The 23,264-nt window shown below is 37.7% G+C and overlaps 1 protein-coding gene across 1 annotated transcript; it reads left to right on the forward strand.

Annotated features, from left to right (window-relative positions):
- Positions 1 to 1,761: 1,761 nt before the first annotated feature.
- COPB1 (COPI coat complex subunit beta 1) lies at positions 1,762 to 21,674 on the forward strand. The gene is made up of 21 exons (XM_057418177.1): positions 1,762 to 1,930; positions 2,626 to 2,855; positions 4,179 to 4,348; positions 5,040 to 5,154; positions 5,724 to 5,816; positions 6,351 to 6,488; positions 7,521 to 7,640; positions 8,073 to 8,180; positions 8,275 to 8,421; positions 8,848 to 8,993; positions 9,976 to 10,072; positions 10,597 to 10,757; positions 12,938 to 13,058; positions 13,446 to 13,673; positions 13,841 to 14,020; positions 15,090 to 15,234; positions 16,806 to 16,925; positions 17,372 to 17,517; positions 18,719 to 18,808; positions 19,556 to 19,711; positions 21,340 to 21,674. The coding sequence occupies exons 1-21, from the start codon at positions 1,840 to 1,842 to the stop codon at positions 21,397 to 21,399; spliced, it is 2,862 nt and encodes a 953-aa protein (XP_057274160.1). The 5' UTR covers positions 1,762 to 1,839; the 3' UTR covers positions 21,400 to 21,674.
- The last annotated feature ends 1,590 nt before the right edge of the window (positions 21,675 to 23,264 follow it).

Here is a 23,264-nt window from a genome sequence, read left to right on the forward strand (position 1 = left end):
TCACTTTCCGTCTCCTTCCTCAGAGCTGTTTGTGGGGCAGTGCTTTTGACCAGTCTGGGAACGGGTGTTTGCTGGTCTGTTGGATTTTGTTTTCCTTACTGCTTCAAAAAAAAAGGTAGGGAGTGGAGAGTTTACAGTGTTTGTATCTCAAAAGTTGTCTACACAGGTTAAAGAAGTGTTTTGAGGTGGAAGTTGGTGTCCCCAGACAATGACTTCTTGAACTGGTATGTTACTAAATGCTTTATGTCAAGGAGGTATGGCCATGCTCAGGACCATTGAACTTAGCAGGCAAATGATGTGCAGTGAAAGCATAGCCTTTAGTTGGAGAGTTGTGGAGTTCAGTGTTCTCACCTTCATGTAAATCACAGCCTTTGATGGGGATCATTTTGTTCAGTTCTGTTGGCTCTGTTGTTTGTTAGTCATATTAATTATATAAGCCATTCATACTTTTACACAATAGGATGAGAGATAATGGCCTCAAGCTGAGCCAGGGGAGGTTTAGACTGGATATTAGGGGAAATTTCTTCACCAAGAGGGTAATTGGGCATTGGAGCAGGCTACCCAGGGAAGTTGTGGAATTGCTGTCCTTGGAAATGTTCAAAACCCGTGTAGCCGAGGCCCTTAGTGGTGGCCTTGGCAGTCCTGGGGTTAAGGTTGGACTTGATGATCTTAAAGGTCTTTTCCAACCTCATTGATTCTATGATTCTGTGAATAATTGGCTGATGTCTAGTATCATAATTTAAAGTAAGAAGACATCTTTCTTGTTTTAATGATTTGTTAAACTCATTCTAAGGGTCCCAGAAAATTAACAGCAATAAAGTAACTTTTTTGTAAATTTTTTGACACTTTTTCTGTAGAAAATGCAAATTTGCACATTTAATAAAGTATCAGTTTTCTGTACTGTTCTTGGCAGTATGATATCATAATTTTAATGGAGCAAAATCAAACTTGAGCTTTTTTTTTACGAAAGAAATGAAATAAAAAGATTGATTTAATCCTAGATGTCTGTTATATATGGAAGAAACAAACATGAGAATGAGGGTTGAGTGTAATTGCCGATTCTGTTACCTGAACTATCAGCCACACAGCAGCTTTGATAGGTTTGTAACCTCTCATACTCTGTCACCAAAAAAATGCTTACTTTTCTCAGTAGCGTCTAGCGGAGCAGTTGGACAGTAGAGTTGAGCTGATCCTTGTCTATCCTTGGCACGTAGAAGGGCAGTGCTGGTTCTCTCTCCACCTTGTTGACTTTTCTCCCATCCTTGGTATCTGCCCTGTTGGATCTTGTGCTCATCTTCAAAGCTTCCTTTATAAGCTGATTCAATTTGTTAAACTAGTAAAGTATTGGGGGGGGGGAGGAGGCTGGGAGTGTGTTTTTCTTTGGTTTTTAAGCTGATTTTGCAGCTTTTGCCAGTTCTCCTCGAGGGGCAAAGCCTACAGGGAGAGTAGTGGAAATATATAGCCAGAATGAGGGAGAGTAGATAAGGGAAAAGCTGCTTCATCTATTCAGCTGCAGTCAGCTACATGTGTTATCTCTGACTGTGCCGTAAGTATTGAAAAGTTTTCATTTGTTACCCTTTTCCTTAAGGAAATGTCACACTCTTCATTGTTTGGTATAACAAGATTTTTGTGTAACAGAAAATTGAGAGGGCTTTTGAATGTGACGTCTTGAGAAACCCAGCAGTTCCTTCAAATCATTAAGTGGGTTGCAAAAACATTTTTGTCTTTGTTAATAAAACCTGTTCGCTTTGGGATGGCTTTGTTTGCTTCTTTTTTAGGTTGTTTGATATTTGTGTCAAAATAAGTCTTCCATTGAGAAAACTTCTGTAACCAAGAGCCATGACTGCTGCAGAGAACGTGTGTTACACGTTAATCAATGTTCCAATGGATTCAGAACCACCTTCTGAAATCAGCTTAAAGAATGACCTAGGCAAGTAATGGACAAAAATTTGAAGGATACTCCTTCTTACCTGAATTATTCTAGCATTCTCTCATTGTGCCTTTTCTAGAACATTGTTTATGTTTTATAAAGTCAAACAAGTCAATTTCATATTTATTTTGTTCTGTTTGCCTTTTTTCTTTTAATGTGTACATTCCTCTGGTTTTGTTTTTAGAAACTGCATGTTATTTATCTGATGTGCTTTAGTTTTGTGGTTTGTTTTTCCCTCAGTTGGTGCAAACATTTGAAATCTTTTTCTGTCTTTCTGTTTGAGGTAATACCTATTTGGGCTAAGACAGATTTAAGTAATATAATGATAAGCAACAAGTTGACATCACTTGTTCAATGCACAGCTGTATTTTGAAGGCAGAAATGTCAGTGTTAGTATTTAGTATATATATGACATCAGCAGTCATTGTAGTATCCTGGTATAAAAGGCGGTTTAAATTTAAGCATTGAAACAGCCATGAAATTTGTTGAACTTGGAAAATCCCAATATGTGAATCCTAGAGTGGACTTCATGCTCATTCTTTAAATATCTCCTGCTTCCTCTTTATAATTTTAATAGAAGTAAGGGTGTGAAAACTCTCCTTCAGAGGGGGTTTGTCTTTCCTGACACTGAAGATCAGCATTGCTGTTAAACTGTGACATGTTAGCTTTCCTGATTTCATTTCTTTCTCCTCTAGAAAAAGGAGATGTCAAGTTGAAGACAGAGGCCTTGAAGAAAGTAATCATTATGATTCTGAATGGTGAAAAACTCCCTGGGCTTCTGATGACCATCATACGTTTTGTACTGCCTCTCCAAGATCATACCATCAAAAAACTGCTGCTTGTTTTTTGGGAGATAGTGCCAAAGACCACTCCAGATGGCAGGCTTTTGCAAGAAATGATCCTCGTGTGTGATGCTTACAGGAAGGTACCCGATTGTTTATTTCATTGCTTATGTTTCTATACTGGATCTTTATAGAAACTATATAATTTTGTGCTATTTAAGAAATATAAAATGGTTTATGCTCAGCATTTTCTTCCTAATTATGTCTTAGTGGATAATTGTAGATAACCAGCACACCTACTATCAAGGTTTTTTCATGTGTTCTTTTACTATTACAAAAACAAAACAAAAATTACAACAAAAATTTAGTGCTCTTCATTTCCAAGTCAGTGAACCTCAAATATGAGGGGTAACCTAATTACCATCTTGTCATGGTTTAAGCCCAGCCAGTAACTCAGAACCACGCAGCTGCTCGCTCAGTACCCCCTTGACCTTCCTCCCCCTGCTCCCAGAGAGATGGGGAGGAGAATCGAAAGAATGTAACTCCCACGGGTTGAGATAAGAACAGTCCAGTAACTAAGGTATAACACAAATCACTACTGCTACCACCAATAATAGTAATGATAAGGGAAATAATAAGGGGAGAGAATACAGCTGCTCGCCACCCACTGACCAATACCCAGCCTGACTCGAGCAGTGATCTAGCCCTTCTGGGTAGCTGCCCCCAGTTTATATAGTGGGCATGACGTGCTGTGGTATGGAATACCATTTGGCTAGTTTGGGTCAGGTGTCCTGTCTCTGCTTCCTCCCGGCTTCCCCTCCTCCCTGGCAGAGCATGAGACTCACAAAGTCCTTGGTCAGTGTAACCATTACTGAGCAGCAACTAAAAACATTGGTGTTGTCAGCGTTGTTCCCAGGCTGAAAGTCAAAAACACAGCACTGCACCAGCTACTAAGAAGGAGAAAAATGACTGCTACTGCTGAACCCAGGACACATCTTCATAGTATCCTGGGACAAGCCATGGGTCATAAAAGGACACTTTTTGGAATAAGTTCATAGTGGTATGTCTGGGACACTCCTTCACAAAGATAAGGCCCTTCAACTTCTTTTGGAATGGGTCAGAAGCAGATGAACTAATATACACTAGAGGTTAGTATCCAGTGTGCAGGAATGCCTGTGGAGTGAGCTTTCACAGCGGTAGTAATCAGGGGAAAACACATAGAGTACTGGAAGAATTTGACAGTCTTTGTAAGTTTGCTACAAGAAAATATATGGTTTTCCATATTGTGGGGCAGCAGTGTTTTAAGAAAGTATTTCGCGAGAAGACAGATGATAAGGTGTTGTGAATGTTGTAACTTGTACTATGGGAAGGCTGAGTGTGGGAAAGGCTAGCAAGTGCATTCATCTGAGCTTTAACAATTTGACTGAACAGTCTGGCATTTCCAGTGTGTTTCTTGTTGATTTTAGGATCTTCAGCACCCAAATGAATTTATCCGAGGCTCTACTCTCCGTTTCCTTTGTAAGCTGAAAGAAGCAGAACTGTTGGAGCCTTTGATGCCTGCCATTCGTGCGTGTCTAGAACACCGCCACAGCTATGTGCGCAGAAACGCAGTTCTTGCTATTTACACTATTTATAGGTAAATGCCAGAAACTATGTGAAGTCGTGGATGCAAAAGACCAAGTCTAGCATTAGTGATGTGGATAGTTGTTGAGATCTCATAAATGTTTATCAGTCACTGGTGTGGTGTTTGGTGTTTTAGTGTTTTGTTGTTGTTTGGTGGTTTGTTTTGGTGTTTTTTGTTTTTTTTCTCAGTTTGTTTGCTTTTTATCCTCTATCCAATGGACTTGTTTGGAAAAGCACAGTTGCTTTCTCAAGTATGACTGAGGCCCTTATATTGCAGGTTAATTTGTATGAAAAAATGGCTTTCTTAAAGATATAAACATTATTCATAGGATCCACTGACCACAATCATTAATATAGAAGAATCCTTGCAAAAATATGCATATATAAATCTACTTGAAGTGAGACATTCTTCATGTGCTGCAGTTACATACTAAACATTATTGCAATTGTTACCTGAACAGTGTGACTGAATGTTACTATTAAATGGAAATCATTGCTGGGGTAATGTCTTAGCTGTCATGGTAACAAACAATGTTGTAAAGCTCCTTGAGTCTGCTCAGTTTCACATAGCTACACAAAAGCTATGTGTCACGGTTTCACACTTCATGACACTCTGTAAATGCTTGTTATTAGGATATGCCTTTAAGCCGTGGGTTCCACTCCCTGACAGTAAATCTTTTCATTTTGATTTTTTTTTTTTTAAGAAATTTTGAACATCTTATACCAGATGCTCCTGAATTGATTCATGATTTCTTGGTGAATGAGAAAGACGCAAGCTGCAAAAGAAATGCATTTATGATGCTAATTCATGCAGATCAGGTAGGGACACAAACTCTTTTGGTTTAAATACTTCAGAATGTGCCCGATAATCAGCCTGTATTTTGTTGGTAGTATACACTATTTATATTCATAAAAACCCCACTATGGTACTGTTAACCTATTTATGGAATATTTGGTAACTGAAAAAGTTAAAGTAGGTCTTTGTGCTGTCTTAATTTTAAAGGAGAATTGCTGTATTGGGAGAACACATGTTGGTGCTGACAACTGCAGTTAGTTTTGCTAAGTGAGCTGAACCAGACCGAGAAGTGCTCCATTACCTACTGTTTTATGGCTTTTGTAGTCACATGAGAAAGAAACGGCAATTCCTGTTTAGTGTTCTGGGTTATTTGGTCTACAAGTAATTGCCCTGTGTGCCCAATTACCTGTAGACAGAGTGGATTAATTTGCTCTTCAGGTTTACAATGTTTTCATAAATTGCTTTAAATGTCAAGTTGAAGGGGTGAGTGTATGTTGGTTTGTATTTTGATTTTTAAAATGTTTTGATTTAAAATGTGGCTGTGTGATGAAACTCAGTACAGTTTAGAATAATTTGTCTTTTATTTGTATAGGACCGAGCCTTGGATTATTTGAGTACCTGTATTGACCAAGTCCAGACATTTGGTGACATACTGCAATTGGTTATTGTTGAACTAATTTATAAGGTAAAACGGAAATGTTGTGGAATGTTTAAAATAGATATACCTGTTAAATTCTTAGACTGCTTTTTAAAAAGGATAGAACATTGCTGGAAAAGTCATTATGGCTAGATATAGTCCCATGTTGGGAATATGCCATTGTTTAGTAGAGCTAAATAAGTTTTGTCTCTTGAAACAATAAACTGCTCAAGTGTGCACAGTATAGACCAATATGTCTCACCTGATTTGCTCTCATGTTGGCTGTATATTATCAGACTGTTCATCTTGGACATGAGCAGGGCAGCTGTTACAGAAACTAGTGCAGGCTATGCCCTTCCTTTTGGTCCAAGATTTTAAGACTTTGTAGCATTGCACAGAACCATCAATAACAGCTTCTTAATAGCTTTTATAATTATATTTTTACAACTTCCTATCCCCAGAAAAGGTTGTCATCTTTTGCTTAATTTTCACCCTGTTGTAAGGTAATGGAGCAGTTAAATTGTACAGTTGCTATTTTCTTTTTTCCTTATGTGCTGCCTATGTATTGTTGTTCTCATGTAGGTCTGTCATGCAAATCCATCAGAGAGAGCTCGGTTTATTCGCTGCATCTACAACTTGCTGCAGTCATCGAGTCCTGCAGTGAAGTATGAAGCTGCAGGTACTCTTGTTACACTCTCCAGTGCACCAACAGCAATCAAGGTACAAAAATAATGTTTTCATGTCTTTCAGTAGCTTTTAGTGTACTGGAATGAATACTGTATGTTGTATGTTGATACTTTGAAAGAGTGAATGCTTTAGTAATATGGGTGTTGAACACTTCACATGTGAAACGTTATCTTAAGATATCTCTTAAAATCGGTCACAAAAGAGGACTGAGACTATATTTTGCAGACCTGCAGCTAGTGTCAGTTTGGTAAGGGACAAGCTTGAATACTGTGCAAACTGTTGTACTGCAGCAGGTGGTACTAACCTGTAATCTTCTTGGCATACTTAGCAAGGCAGACTGAAGTTGAAGATTTGCTGAGATCGAATGGCTTTCCTTACTCATAAACATTACTCTTTTCAGAGCAGGGTGGAAGCACAAAGTAATGAAGATTTGTATTGATTACTGACTGACCTTGCTTTCTTAGATTTATGTTGGTACAGCTAGTTACTTGAGATCACACAGAAATTTTGAACTTGTATGAAAATTTCAAAAATAAAACATAAAGGTCTAAAAATTAGAGCTTTTTTCTTTTTTTTTCCCTAGACTAAAAGCATTGTAATTAATAATTTGAAAATATCAGGAAGATTATTAATTCCGACATTCTCACTTTTGCATGGTCATTTTTATTGAGCAGGAATATTGTATAGAAGCTGTCATTGAACCAATGTCTAGGTAGGCTAAAACTGGCAACTATTTTATATTAGTTTTCATGCCCTGCTCTGTGCTTAAGAGATGACCCAAAGCATGCCAGGAAATTTGTCTCTTTATTACTTTCTTTGAATTTGAATTCAAGTCTGTGTATTGTAAGCTGATGCCATTGTGAGCCTTCCTGTGTAATTTTTGTAATGTGGTGGTGGAATCGGTGTTTGCAGTTTTGAAGTCTGTTCTCAAGTTCATTTCTGTGCCAACTCTTCAAGTAATTGCTTTAATAGCAGTGTAGAAGGTGTCTTTTACCTGAATTTCTCTTGGAAACTTGCTAGTTTCTCCTCTTGATAACTTAAAAAATGTTTTAATTTTAATTTTAGGCAGCTGCTCAATGCTACATAGATTTGATTATTAAGGAAAGTGATAATAATGTGAAACTAATTGTTTTGGATCGGTTGATTGAATTAAAGGAGCATCCCTCACATGAACGAGTGTTACAGGTATGTGAGCTGTCTCTTTTCCTCTAAGCTTATTAATGCTTTTATTTCCTAAATGAAAATTTCTGGGTGTTATGATGTATGGAAAAATGTACTTCTAAAGTTTAAATCTTCTGTTAATATGGTTTTGGTAAAAACATATTGGATGGATTTTTATGTTTATGACTTGATGCTTTTATTGTCCCTGTAACAATTAACAATGGCAAATGCTGTCTCGACTGTGAGCCTTAATGGTGTAGCTTGCATGGTAAGACTTGTATGTAACTGTAGAATGTATTAAATGAACGCTGTGAAGTGCCTAACGCCTAGGATACCTTGCTTGTTTGTCAGAAGGTAATATATTATGTATCCAGAAAGGCTTTGAAAATCAGAGGACTGAAAATTAGAATTGTATGAAGGAAGTAATTTACAGTTTCAATTTTGTTACTGTTTCAGGATCTAGTTATGGACGTCCTCAGAGTGTTGAGTACCCCAGATCTAGAGGTGCGCAAAAAAACCCTTCAACTGGCTCTGGACCTTGTCTCTTCAAGAAATGTGGAGGAGGTAAAATATGTGTTACTTCTGTTTCACTATACTGGGTTTTTAGTCTTTGGAAAAACATGGGACTGTCTTCAATTTTACTTGATCTTTTCTGCAGCTTGTGATTGTTCTGAAGAAGGAAGTGATTAAAACTAATAATGTGACAGAGCATGAAGATACAGACAAGTATAGGCAGCTGCTTGTTCGTACACTCCATTCCTGTAGCGTTCGGTTTCCAGATATGGCTGCAAATGTTATTCCAGTGGTATGCAAATGTTTAATTATATTGTCATTAAACTGATCTAGCTATACCCAAAACCTTGAAGAATAACTGAAGGTGAGGTGTTTCTAATAGTAGCCTCACACAAAGCAATCTTATTTTTAATCCATAAAGAAATGCAGGACTTTTAATGCCATAGTGTTGTTTTCTGAGACTTTATTTTGAAATATTTTTTAAGAACGCGAGCTGAAGAGTACCTTTACTTAAAAGTGCAATAATTCATATCATTAGAAAAGTAATTTGGGGATTATGATAATTGGAAATTGTTTGGAATGTACTTAAGGATGTTTGACTTAAGCTTTGTTTAATGGGAGATATGCAGTTTTATTTTTCTGGATCTAGAAGGAAAATACTCTGGTATAAACTTAGCTGTGCTGTTGTTTGTGCTCATGTTCGCTCTATTTGTGTTAGCTAATGGAGTTCCTTAGTGATAACAATGAAGCAGCAGCTGCTGATGTCTTGGAGTTTGTGCGGGAAGCGATCCAGCGATTTGATAACCTCAGACCTCTTATTGTTGAGAAGATGCTTGAAGTCTTTCATGCTATTAAATCTGTCAAGTGAGTCCAAAATATGTATCAAACAGACATCAGAGCACCCTGTAGCTCACTTATATTGAATATATATTGTCATTAAATATGTACCAAAATCCTTGCAACCCACACACAAAGAAGAGTAACTGAAGCTGAGATATTTTGGGGGTTTATGATTTCTAGGTACAGCTTCCTTCTTGCCTACTTGTACAGCAGATATATTAGGTATTTATCGCATTGAATGCAAAAAAATTTTTTTTTAATTTTATGATGCAATTGATAGTTATATTTCCATTTGCTAAAAGATAGTAGAGTTGATAAAAGCCAACTTTCAAGTGGTGTATTTGTTAAAACAGAGTTACTAAGGGATTAGTGCAGCAGGAAATTGCACTTGTAGGCAATTGGAAATGCTTCCTGTACATCTGTTAGAAAATTTAATATAGACTGGGCTTTGCAACCTGCAGAACTTCTTTGGTACATTTCAGGACTCTAAAATTTGGTTTTCTGATGGATCTGTAAAGGTTAAGTCATACAAGATCTTCTCTGTATCAAGACGGCACTCTGCCGTTCTTCCAATACACAGGAAATTCTGAATCTTATCTCCATTGTCATCTAATTAAGGGGGGGGGGGGACGGCGAATTGGAGCTTTGCTAATTTTCCCCCTAGTCTTCACTCGTTTCTTGTTTATTTTCTCCTGTATGAAGGAAAAAGTAGTTTGTCTTAGTTAACTGGAGAAGTTAGATTTGACTTGATTCACATACCTTGATTGATTCCTCATTCAGTAGTTACTAAGATTAACACAGATGAGAATAAGTTTGTAGGAGAGGATCTGTCACTTGATGCACTTGGCTGAAAAGATGATTGCTTTTGATCAAACTTGCTTTCTATCAATCATGTCCTTTTGAACTTGTCAGGACTGGCCTTTACCACCTGACCAGAAACCACTTCCCTTGATGGTAGTTTGAGTATATCATGAAAGCATGACTTACATTACTGTTCTTGTCTTAGGATTTATCGGGGAGCTCTGTGGATCCTTGGGGAATATTGCAGCACAAAGGAAGATATACAAAGTGTAATGACAGAAGTTCGCAGATCGCTTGGAGAGGTGTGTTTACTTTGTTACGCTTTGTGGTTTTTCTTAATATTATGCATTGCATATTCTAAGAAAAATAAATTTTTAAAAACTCAAGATGTGACAGGGTTTTGAGCACTTGTGATACATAATGGCGTGTGCACAAGAAATCTAATGTAAAAACTAATTAAGGTTTTGCATTCATTATTAATTTTTTTAAGTAGCATACCTGTAGCTAGCGTCTACTGAGAGAAGAGAAGCTCCTTGTTTCAGAAAATTCTGCAGTTTTAAATACAGCTCAGTTGTATGTACTGACAAAGGAATAGTGCTTTAAGTCTGGGTTCTGAGATCTAAGATAGGAGCTTTATCGTGTGGGTAGGAGCCTTCTGTGTATATTTCAACATCTGCCTTTCTCTTCAAATTCTCTCAAGACTATTGAACTACAACTGACCTTTTATCTATAAAAACCTTTAAAACGCAGATAAATTTTATTAAAACAGTCTTTAGAGCAAAAATATTTATTTTAGTTGTAACAATTGTTTTGTGTTTATTTCTAGATCCCAATTGTAGAATCTGAAATCAAGAAAGAAACTGGTGAGCTAAAACCTGAAGAAGAGGTGTCTGTGGGTCCAGCCCAAAAACTGGTGACAGAGATGGGCACTTACGCAACACAGAGTGCTCTCAGTAGTTCCCGACCTGCCAAAAAGGAAGAAGACAGGTATTGTATTTAAGATTTCATAGTTTATAGTTTATGTACAAAGTCCATCATAATTTTAATTGAACGCAAAGATGTTCCCTTTAGAGTAAAACTTTTTTTTCCTTAGTATCACCTTACACTTTTTAATACCTGATATAGTTTAATGGTAGCTAGAACAATTGCTCTGTTTCCTTAATTAGTGCAAATGAGCTACTTCATCTTGACTAGTCATTATGATCTCAGAGCTACAATGAAATTGTTACACATTACACTTTTCACTTCACCCCTGTTCTGTGTGGAAGTGGCTGTGTGACTTGTGAATATGTCTGTATCTGGAAAATTCCTTCTGGGGGGGTGAAAAAGACTTTCTGAGACTGTTCAAACTTGTTTGGTTTATACAGTATGCATGTTAAGGTAGGAAAATGGATTGGATTTGGAGGAGGCTGAGGTTCTGAATGACTTCTTTGCCTCAGTCTTCACTGGCAAATGCTCTGACCGCACTTCCAAGCCTTGGAAGGCAGACGCAGGGACTGTGAGAATGAAGACCTTGGGCCCACTATAGGAGAGGATCTGGTTCAAGACCACCTGAAGAACCTGAACATTCATAAGTCCATGGGACCTGATGAAATCCATCTGCAGGTCCTGAAGGAGCTGGCAAATGAAGTTGCTAAGCCACTGTCCCTCATGTTTGAAAAATGGTGGCAGTCAGGTGAAGTTCCCGACGACTGGAAGAAGAGAAATATAACCCCCATTTTCAAGAAGGGGAAAATGAGTGACCCAGGGAACTACAGACCAGTCAGTCTCACCTCTGTGCCTGGCAAAGTCTTGGAGCAGGTTCTGCTGGAAGGCATGCTAAGGCACATGAAAAACAAGGGTGTTGGTGACAGCCAGCATGGCTTCACTAAGGAGACGTCCTGCCTGACCAACGTGATGGGTTTCTATGTTGGGGCTATGGAACTGATGGACAGGGGTAGAGCAGTTGATGTCATCTACCTGGACTTGTGCAAAGCATTCAACACTGTCCCACACGACATCCTTGTCTCTAAATTGGAGAGACATCAATTTGATAGGTGGACCACTCAGTGGATAAAGAACTGGCTGGATGGCTGCACACAAGGAGTTGTGGTCAATGGCTCAATGTCCAGCTGGAGAGCAGTAACGAGTGGTGTCCGTCAGGGATTGGGACCGGTCTTGTTCAGCATCTTTGTCAGTGACATGGACAGTGGGATTGAGTGCACCCTCAGCAAGTTTGCCAATGACACCAAGCTGTGTGGTCCTGTTGATACACTGGAGGGAAGGAATGCCATCCAGAGGGACCTTGACATGCTTGTGAGGTGGGCTGATGCCAACCTCATGAAGTTTAACCATGCCAAGTGCAAGGTCCTACACCTGGGTTGGAGCAATCCCAGGCACAGCTACAGGTTGGGAGGAGAAGAGATTCAGAGCAGCCCTGCAGAGAAGGACTTGGGGGTGTTGGTCGATGAGAAAATGAACATGAGCCAGCTTCAGTGAGCGCTCGCAGTCCAGAAAGCCAACCTTATCCTGGGCTGCATCAAAAGGAGCGTGACCAGCAGGTCAAAGGAGGTGATCCTGCCCCTCTACTCTGCTCTTGTGAGACCTCACCTGGAGTATTGTGTGCAGTTCTGGTGTCCTCAACATAAAAAGGACATGGAACTGTTGGAACAAGTCCAGAGGAGGGCCATGAGGATGATCAGGGGACTGGAGCACCTCCCGTATGAAGACAGGCTGAGGAAGTTGGGGCTGTTCAGCCTGGAGAAGAGAAGGCTGCATGGAGACCTCATAGCAGCCTTCCAGTATCTGAAGGGGGCCTATAAGGATGCTGGGGAGGGACTCTTCATTAGGGACTGTAGTGATAGGACAAGGGGTAACGGGTTCAAACTTAAACAGGGGAAGTTTAGGTTGGATATAAGGAGGAAGTTCTTTACTGTGAGGGTGGTGAGGCACTGGAATGGGTTGCCCAGGGAGCTTGTGAATGCTCCATCCCTGGTGGTGTTCAAGACCAGGTTGGAGGGAGCCTTGGGTGACATGGTTTAGTATGAGGTGTCCCTGCCCATGGCAGGGGGGTTGGAACTAGATGATCTTAATGTCCTTTTCAACCCTAACTATTCTATGATTCTAAAATAAGTAGGGTGAAGACTATCATCCAGAGCTGTTTTTATGGTTATTATTTGTCTTTGCAGACCTCCATTACGAGGATTCCTGCTCGATGGCGATTTCTTTGTTGCGGCTTCCCTTGCTACAACTTTAACTAAGATTGCTTTACGATATATATCTTTAGTTCAGGAAAAGAAGAAACAAAATGTAAGTCATCTATCCTGTGTTTTCACTTTAGTTGCAGACAATCTGGTTGTTGCCTCTTTTCTTTTAAACAGATGCAAAATTTGTTAAGTCCAAAGTGCAGTGCCAGTTACATGATTGGAAAATGATGAAAGTTTGGGTCACAAACAGGGCCTACTGCTTTCTAACCACTCTTATTTAGAGAGTCTGCTATTTAGAGAGTCTACAAATCATGCTGCTTGGTTTCCAGATAGCAAGCAGTAAAAAAAAAAACCCCAAACTTAATCTGATGATGTATTTAATTATTTGATTAATTGTGCACCTTTCTGTAAATAAGAAATAACATTTCTGTAAAGCTGTATAAAATGCAATAACCTCCTTCCATTCTTTTCCCTTTGTCCTCCTTCTCAGTCCTTTATTGCTGAAGCTATGCTGCTGATGGCCACTATTCTCCATTTGGGAAAGTCTTCTCTTCCCAAGAAGCCAATTACAGATGATGATGTGGATCGTATTTCCCTGTGTCTGAAAGTTTTATCAGAATGTTCTCCTCTCATGAATGATATTTTCAACAAAGAATGCAGGCAGTCCCTCTCTCATATGCTGTCAGCCAAGCTAGAGGAGGAGAAACTGTCTCAGAAGGTGAGCTGCTATAAGTGTGTAACCAGAAACGCTTTATGTTTGTATTTCTTTTTTTATGGATGTTAACATCGAAGCTGGTGCCAGAAATGTCAGCATTTGACATTATTTGACTGTGTTTCTGTGCTAAGGGATGGAATTCATACTGAATTCTTGGGATCTCCCTGCAGAAAGAATCTGAGAAGAGGAATGTGACAGTTCAGCCAGATGATCCCATTTCCTTCATGCAGCTTACTGCTAAAAATGAAATGAGCTCAAAAGAAGACCAGTTTCAGCTTAGCCTTCTTGCAGCAATGGGAAACACACAGAGGAAAGAGGCTGCTGATCCTCTTGCATCCAAACTTAATAAGGTGATGTGGAAGTCAGTGTTTTCATTATGTACACTTGTGCTGCTTATGCATAGGATCATCTTTGGGAATCACAGTCTGGAACTGATGAACCAGGCTATGCTGGTTGATGGGAAAGGTATTTCCTGGTGAGGATTAGGAAAAAGAGAAAAACCCTTCTGCTTAAAATTGTTCCCCTCTTCTTGTGGGAGAGGAAGAATGAAGAGGAGACTTGAAGAGTGCTGAGCTCATGGGATATGGAGGCAAAATGAAGATTATTTGCTGAAGAGTCCAGTAAAGCTCACAGGGAAGAGAGCAGGAATGTCCCAAGTGATTAATGTCTGCCTTTCTTTGCTTGCCATATCCTACTATGCCTACTCCATCCTTGTCTCAGTCTTTATACCTTTTTTTGCTGCTGGTTACCAGGACCTGCAGAGAGGGTCCAAAGAAAATACATTTTTCGATTCGTTCATTGAAATTTAACTCGTAAGACTTTAAACCTCAGACTTTTTTTCAAGTCTGGATTAGTTGTTTTTACTGTTTAGAGTTACCTGTTCATTTTAAGTCATCAATTTTTTATGCTGATGATGTTTTTAAGAATAAATGGCATTACAGTTCATGTTTTAGGAACTCACATGAATTTAGTTCAGAATACCATGTCATCTAGAAAGACTTTATTATTGTGGTATGTACACAAGAGTACATATGAAGGAAGGATGCAGTTAAAATTTATTTGTTTGAATAATATTGACAGTCACTGTGTAAATTGGTGAGATGTTTATTTTTGAAGACTTACACATGAACTTTAGATTTCCTAAATATCACAACTTCTTCAGATATTGTTTTCTAGACAAAACTTGTGATTGTATTCAGTTGGGTTTTTTCCAATTTCCTTTTTATTTTTCTTCTTTCTTACTAGTAAATTAGTCTGAAATTAAAAGCTCTGGGCACACCTGCTTGATTTGGAGGCTCATGTTAAAAAGTAATGGGTTTGATTGCACTTCATTTTTATTTTTGTTATTGTTTGACACAATTCCATGTTTTGAACTGGTTTAAGAGAAAAAAAGTACCATAAACTCATTTCTCTTAACAGGTTACTCAACTGACGGGTTTCTCAGATCCTGTCTATGCAGAGGCATATGTCCACGTCAATCAATATGACATTGTGCTGGATGTGCTTGTGGTCAACCAGACCAGTGACACTCTGCAGAACTGCACGCTGGAACTAGCCACACTAGGTAAGGAGTGCTGGTGGAAACAAAGCAGCCCTGGAGCAGTAGTGAGCTGCTGGGCGTTGTCACCCAGTTGTAAGGAGTGTCTGAAATAAATAATCGTGAGTTTATTCCAGTTAGTAGCCATTTTGAAAGGATGGTTTTGAAGGCCTTCAATAGATTTTTCTTTCAGGAAGACTTGTTTTCCATTGGCACTGACAATACTGTCTGATGGTACAAACCGTAATCAATTTGGTGGTTTTTTGTTTGGTTTTTTTTTCTTTTTTGGTTTGGTTGGTTGTTTTTTGTTTTGTTTTTTTTTCTTGTTTGTTTGTTTGTTTTCCACTGGAAAAGTAGCATTCCACTTCACCTTTTTGCTGATATACGGGCAGTAGGGTTGTTTTGTTTGTTTTTTTTAATATACTCTATTCTGCTGTTAGCATTGAGCAAGAGGACAAAATCCAAACTTGTGTGGAGCAGATGTTGGGCAAGAGAAAGCCATCTGCCCTAAGGTTTTTCTTGCACTCAGCCTTAAATACTTAAGTACTTAAATACTCAGTACTTAAATACTGCATTTACACAGCTAAAACCATTCCATGTACCAACAGCTTCATTAACTTCTTTTAGAGGAGGGACTGGAGCAGATAATTCAAGAACAGTAATGAGTTTTGTATTAGCTGACGTCTGTCTTGGCAATCAAGAAATATGTTTGCATACTGAAATATGTTTGCAACATACTAGGAGAATGCATGCTAAATGCTTTTAGGTGATGTAAATATGACTGCAGTGGTGTAAACTTCCTCCTAATCTTCTGTAAATCATTTGATCAGACTAATAATGGAGATAAATAAAAGTTAATATATTAATAGGTTGAATTTTTCTATTTATCAGCTCAGTGAAGTGGAATTCTGTATTTCCCAGTTGGTGTCTTCAGAGATACTGCAAAAACCAACTGGAGATCACTTCTGTGTGTAGAGCTGATGCTGTTCATGCTGTGTTCTCAAATTGCACAGCTTGATAGAACTAAGGAGTCTTTTGCAATTGCTTGCTCAAGGATTAAGGAAAATAAATCTCTTGCTGTTTCCTGAGAGCAATTATATTCCAAACTGAGGTGATACTTGACCTGTTTATAAATAGCTTAGGGCATGTAATACTGGACGTTGGACTTTGGTTTTGAGACACTTGACTATAGGACTAGTAACTATGATGATGTCAGTGATTAAAACACAAGGTAGAATTAACCATTTCCTGGTTGTTAGAGAGGTAATATTATACTCAATCTGAAGCCCATTTAAATCAGTAATTGCATTTGTTTTCAGTGGGGGTTGGGTGAATGCGCTTGTATTTTAACTGAAGTTTTTAATATAAATTATTTTTGTCTTGCAGGTAGCAAACTGTAGCAACCAACCCACCAAAAAAAAAAAAATTCCAAATCAACTGATCCCTTTATGGTGGTGTTTAGTGCAATTCTGTAGACACTAGAACTTAATGGCAAGAAAATAAAAAAATACCATTCCAAAAGCTGAACTCATTGTGAATTGTTAATTCTTTTAACTGTTAATGTTCCCAGATCCCCATCTCCCAATTTCTTTTAACAGGTGACTTGAAACTTGTGGAAAAACCATCTCCTCTGACACTTGCTCCACATGATTTTGCAAACATTAAAGCTAATGTCAAAGTGGCTTCAACAGAAAATGGAATAATTTTTGGTAATGTTGGTAAGTAAACAGTTCATTTTGCAAAATTAACATTGATGTGTAGCATTTTGTAATTGAGTAAAAAAATAATTAACACATTTCATACTGGGAGAGGAAATTAAATGGTCTACAATGAATGTTTTATGCTTTTTTTATTAAAAAAAATAAAAATTATATTGCTTCTACTTAAACGTAGTAGAACATATTGCCTTTAGAATGATTGTCAGAATGATGCTTGAGCCCCGGTCTCTGAATTGGAAATGTGCTAGGCAGCCTTGCCTGGAAGGCCAATACACTTAACTCAAAGTTCTGTAGTAACTGGGTGAAGCACTTGAAGAGGGCATACGTCAGCAATGAGGTTGAGCAAGTGTTGACTGTTCTTAACTGGCAGGTCGTGAGCGAGCTCTCTTTATTAAGTGTAAATTCACTTTTTTAAGCATTAAAGTGGTTTGTGTTTTATATTGCAGTGTATGATGTCTCTGGAGCAGCCAGTGACAGAAACTGCGTGGTTCTCAGTGATATTCACATTGACATCATGGATTACATCCAGCCTGCTTCTTGTACGGATGCGGAGTTCAGACAGATGTGGGCTGAATTTGAGTGGGAAAACAAAGTTAGTTTTCAAAACATACGTTTTGTATGTTGTTTGTGTTTATTGTTGATGTTCATTGTTAGTTCTGTTTCTTGTTCTACATCAGCTCATTATATCAACATTATCTCTTGGGATACAAACCTCTTCCAACATCCTCACTGAGTCTTGGCCTGAAGTAACTTATTCTCTTATTGCTATTTTATCTGTTTCACAAGCCTAATGGTGCAATAACTAGTTTTTTGGGTTTCTTTTGCAAAAGAAGTATGTGCATTGAGCCTTTACCTCCTTTATGGAAGGTGTCCAAATTGTCTAGTGATTACTGTGTATTTTGGCTCAAACACGAGATAGCAGTATGTATAAGCTTTGTGCTGAGACTGTAGAATTACTCATAACTGCTTAGCCTCTCTGGTTCCGAATTACGTTGTGTTTTTTGTTTCATTACTTTACAATACAGCTGTAGCACACAGTTATAGATGCTATGTAAGATCAACAAAATGGTGGGTACTCTTAATATTAGGGGGTGGTCAAACTGTAAGGGAAATAACTTTGTACAACAGAGCAACATAATTTAAGACTAGAGTAGAAACATTAAAACAGAATGGGAGATATTTTACACAAACTGTAGCCTAGTTTGCTACAAGTATTTAAGTGTATTCACTTAAGACTAGATTTAAAACTAAAAAAAACAAACTTATGAACAATAAATTCATGTTATGTAAAGCCTTAGCAATTTGTAAACTCCTCCTAAAAGATGTTGTAAAAAGCAATTAAAACAAGACCACAAAATTGAATATGAGAAAGCTAAGGCAGGCCAGAGAGCTTTGTTGCTAGAAGAGGAAGATTAAAGTAATTTCTGTCATTGGTTAAAAGCAAGCTTTTGGACCAGATAACCACTTTTTCTTGTTCTGGCAATGTGTAAACTGTACTCAGACAAGAAGTCCAATATTTGCTGTAGACTACATGTTCATCAGTTATCATTCACCTAATGCATCTTGGAAACCATGGGAATAACATGAAATTCTCATTCTTTACCAAGTGGATGGCACAATGTGAAGACTTCGTATGATGCCATCACATAATGGGAAGTGCAGCTAGCTTACTGATTATGGCATTCCTCGGGGAGAAATATAGTGGTAGTCTTCTTTATAGAGCCCTGAAGATATGGTTTCAGAAATACCTGAGCTGCTAATTTAAGTAATTGCCATTTTTTATGTTCTTGAAGGTTACAGTGAATACAAATATCATTGATCTAAATGAATACTTACAGCACATACTGAAGTCAACCAATATGAAATGCCTGACTCCAGAGAAGGTGAGCTGTTTCCTTGGAGACTTAAACACCATTTTTAGTTTGTGTGCTTTATTGTTTAATTTGTTTAGTATTTGTTAGGAATATTATTAAAAGATGCTTGCAATGTGGAATAGTACATATACTCAGATTTTTTAAATGAGTGGTCTGAAATGAGTGAAGGCAAATTCATATTGTCAAAAGTCTGTGTTGCTTAATCAGTAGCTATTTCTTGCCCAGTTAGAAAATGCCTATAATTCATAGTATTTAAGCTGTAGTTTGGATTTGATGGGACCATCTGTTTTTATAAAGGTTTTTCCAGTAGCTCCAAGTTCCTTCCTTCCTCTGTCAAAATTTACATTTCTTTTGCCAGTTTAGCCTTTTTGTTGTAAAGCAAAAAATACATACAGTAGCTATTTGCTATTAAGATAGAATCTGTATTATATCTATTGGTTAATATATGTAAAGTAGCTAAAATAAGTGTAGAGCTGTTAGTACTATTTAGCTGCTTTACCATTTTTCCTCTTTGTTAAATCAGACCGTAAAATTCCATCCTACCTTTGCTTGATGAATGGATTGTGTATCTTCCCATATTAATTTCATAGAAAGGCCATCACTGTTTCCCATTGCATGATTCTTAACATTTCACGATATGTTGCATGTTGAAGTTTAAACATTGTATACCAATATCTGCCTAGCTAACCTAGGATGAATTAAAATGTGTTTAAAAGATGTTGGCCTTTCTAAAGAGTTCAAGTCTACTTTCCATAGGCACTTTCTGGTTATTGTGGTTTTATGGCGGCCAACCTTTATGCACGTTCCATATTTGGAGAAGACGCGCTTGCAAATGTCAGCATTGAAAAGCCAATTCATCTTGGACCAGAGGCACCTGTCACTGGTCACATACGAATCCGTGCAAAGAGTCAGGTAGTATGGTGTATATTTACAGCACTGTTTTGCATTGTCATTTTCAAGCAATTGTACTAAGCACTCTAAAAAGAGATTTCTGGGTAGACTCACTGAGTGGTTTGGGTTGGAGGGGACCTTAAAGACCATTTAGTTCCAACTCCCCTGCAGGAGGCAGGAACACCTTCCATTAGACCAGGTTGCTCCAAGCCTCATCCAACCTGGCCTTGAATGCTGCCCGAGACAGGGCAGGCACAGCTTCTCTGGGCAACCTGTTCCGATCTCTCGCCCACACAGTAAAGAACTTCTTCCTAATACCTAATCTAAATCTGACTCCTCTTAATTTAAAGCCATTACTCTTTTTATATCACTACATGCTCATATAAAAAGTCCCTCTTCAGATTTCTTATAGGCCCCTTTTAGGTACTGGAATGGTGTATGTTAGTTTCTAGTACTAGGTAAATGGGAAAATTTTCAGGGAAGATGAATATAGGAACTTTAGCCTTTGTTTTAAAACTATCTGACACAGGTTTTGTGAGGAAAGAATGTCTTTTTAATAGCTGTAATCATACCCTAAACACATGTAACAGGTTTGGGTTGTTGTTTTTGTTTGTTTTGTTTTGTTTTTCATCTCCCAGTGCATAATCATAAAATAGGCCTTTGGGCAAAGATTTCCTTATTTTATCTGTAGTGCTACAAGTTGGGATGTTAGGTTTTATTTGCTTTTAAATAAAGACCAAGTGCTCGCCAGGGTTCCATAATCCATTTCCTGTGAAGTTACACCTTTCAGTTTCACACAAGGAAATGGTATGCATGTTATTACTGTTCACTGGTTATTTTTAAAACAACAAATTCAGAGTTTTTCAGTAGGATTATTTTCTGTAGATACATCTGTGAGTCTGCTTCGGATTTCAGATCTACTTCCTTCCAACTAAAAAAAAAAAAAGTACAAGATTTGTTTAATAAAAACCCCCAGTGTATCAATACCTGGGAGTATTTACATTCAAAGGAGTCATTTAGTTTGTGTGATGTTACGGTATAAAGATTTTGAAATTGTTTAAATTAATGTTTCCAGTATGTTTACACTGTCACTTTTATATAAGACTGCGTTCAATTACATATGCCAGCATGGTTTCATCTTGAAATCATTCTGCTTTTGATTACGTGGATTTATTAATGCAGTTTCTTTTGACATTTCTTCAGTTTCTATGCAATGTTAGTATCATTGTGTGATTAAATTATTTCCTGTAGCTGTAGTGCATTGAATGCTAGTATCAGCACTCAGGCTTTCAACAGCAGAATTCCAGTAACTGGGCCAACAGCTGTGATTTCTGCAGTGGCAGCATAGTTTTAATTGGGAGGTCAAAAGACTTATTTTTTTGTTCTTCTACCTTTGGTATGGATAACAAATTTAGCAGTTGCTAGCTCATTTAAGCTTAATTGTTTCAGCATTATGCGTAGATCTAGTCTTTATCTAGTGCTAAGAAAGTATGTACTAAATATAGACAATTAAATGAACAGTTAGAAATAGTTCAATTTCTATGCCACTAACTTTCTTTATTAAATTTCTGTATATGGATCTTCCATTTTAATATAGATAAGAGTTGCTTTGAACTGTGTCATGAATGTCTTCTTTCTTTTCCTTACAGGGAATGGCCCTGAGTCTTGGCGATAAGATCAATCTGTCTCAGAAGAAAACAAGTTTATAAATTTTACCTTATGTCTTTTTGGGTCTTTTACAATTTAACCTTAGGTATGTGGCTTTTGGGATCCAGAACATCTTATATTCTTCAGTGTTCTGTAACTGTAGAAGCCAAGCTTTTGAGCTAAAAGCATTCCAACAGATAATTTATAGTTCTTCATGATTGATACTGAGCAGAATTTTAAATCTCAAGTGTTTTTTTTTCTTTGTCCTGGAAGTCATGTATTCTTTGTCTCTAATATATACTGATGCTTACAGTACAATAAACAAATTATGCCAGTACTGTTTTATCTGTGAATTATATAATATCTTCATTATTTGGTCACTGTTGAATATCTGACCAGGGATATCTTGTTGCTGTAAGAACATGGGAGTGTGTAATAGCTTAAGTGTTTACAATAATGACTAGGCCTGAATTTGTGTGAACATGTGATTGCGACTCTTAAAATACCCTATACCTAGGAGAATATATATTTTGACAACTAAATTAAAAGCTGTATGTTCTAGATGGTTTGTTTAATAATGTGATCACTTGGTTCGGACAAGCTTATAATACCAGAAGAGATTGTCAAAATTCAGTTCTTTCCAGCAAGTAGTAGAACCTTAAGCCTTGTTTCTGAAATGCTTTCCTAACAGTGTTATCATGAGTAACATAACATTGCTGCTAGTATTATCATCTTGTAGTCAATACAGAAAAGACAGCCAAGGGAAGTATTAAAGCTGTAGCATCGTAAGCAGCATTTTCAGTGAATGCAGCCATTAGCCCCATGTAAGCTCAGGAAGGAAGGATTTGGACTGGTTATGATTTTCCAGTGAATTGAATCAAGTAGAGGAATTGTGGAAAAGGAGGAATTGTGAGTGAAGGTCAGGTCAGAATGTGAAAGTGAGTTAACTCCGTTTGGTTACTAAATGTGATACAAATTAGCAGTAGATTAAAACATACAACCATTAGATTGAAAATACTTTTAGCTGAATTTGCTAAGCATTAATTCTAAATTTGTTACATTTTTGCAAGCAATTCATTCTACAGAAGAGTATACAGAGCCAACAATACTCCTCCAGTTGGCATAAAGTCCTGCTGCTGAAGTTGAAGAGCTGTGTACTGCTCCAGTAGGACAGAAGAAAACTGAGTCAGTATCCTAAGTAGCTGATTCCCAAAATGTTTAAGGCCTCAGTGATGAAAATATGTATCTTCCACACTGAGTAAGCACAGAAAGGAGAAGACATGTAAATTCTGAGATGAAAAAGTCTAGGCTGCTGTGTTTTATTTGCTAAAGGAGAGTCCTAGAAGTACAATGCAAAACCTCAGCTAATAAGTGACATTAATATAAATATTTCATGTTCCTTCCACTGCTGCTTTTTTGCCAACTGACTTTGGTCTGTTCTTATAAGCATTAAGTTCACTAGTCATTCCAATTCTGTTCTTAAGCTTAGGTGCTAGAAGGAAATAGTTTCTCCAGAGTACAAAAAAAAAAAAGAAAAGGGGCAGATTTGTCAACAACTAAAACTTTGCACTGATGCAGCTGTACAACTCTGAATTTTTAGTATGTAAAAATCATCAACTGAATTATCTAAACCATTAGCCATCAAAGCCATGCTGTGTCTAACAGTACCGAAGTTTGCATTGTTGTACTCCACTATGTGCACCTCAAGTACAGACAAGCCTGTATACCTGCTAAGACTGTTTAGTTAAATATTCTAAATTCAGAATGTGTAACTTTCCAAAGCTATGGTGTGTTTATTTTACTGTTTTCTCATGGCATACACCTCATGCTTGTTACATACAGTAAGAAAAAAGGAAGGGTCTTAAATAAGCAAGGCTGTTTCCATGAGTTTGAGCAGGGATTAAAGTAGCTTCCGAAGGTTCCAATT

The sequence above is a fragment of the Pezoporus wallicus genome, unplaced genomic scaffold, assembly GCF_028554395.1.
Source record: "Pezoporus wallicus isolate ANWC-B61680 ecotype Strahan unplaced genomic scaffold, APGP_CSIRO_Pwel_v1 contig_2025, whole genome shotgun sequence".
Classification (NCBI taxonomy): Eukaryota; Metazoa; Chordata; class Aves; order Psittaciformes; family Psittacidae; genus Pezoporus; species Pezoporus wallicus.

What these genes read in the sequence shown, in the direction of transcription:
- COPB1 (XM_057418177.1), top strand. Translation starts at nt 1,840, where the DNA reads ATGACTGCTGCAGAGAACGTGTGTTACACGTTAATCAATGTTCCAATG. An exon ending in GCTATTTACACTATTTATAG is followed by an intron (nt 4,349 to 5,039) that starts GTAAATGCCAGA and finishes TTTTTTTTTAAG; the next exon opens with AAATTTTGAACATCTTATAC. An exon ending in CACATGAACGAGTGTTACAG is followed by an intron (nt 7,641 to 8,072) that starts GTATGTGAGCTG and finishes TTACTGTTTCAG; the next exon opens with GATCTAGTTATGGACGTCCT.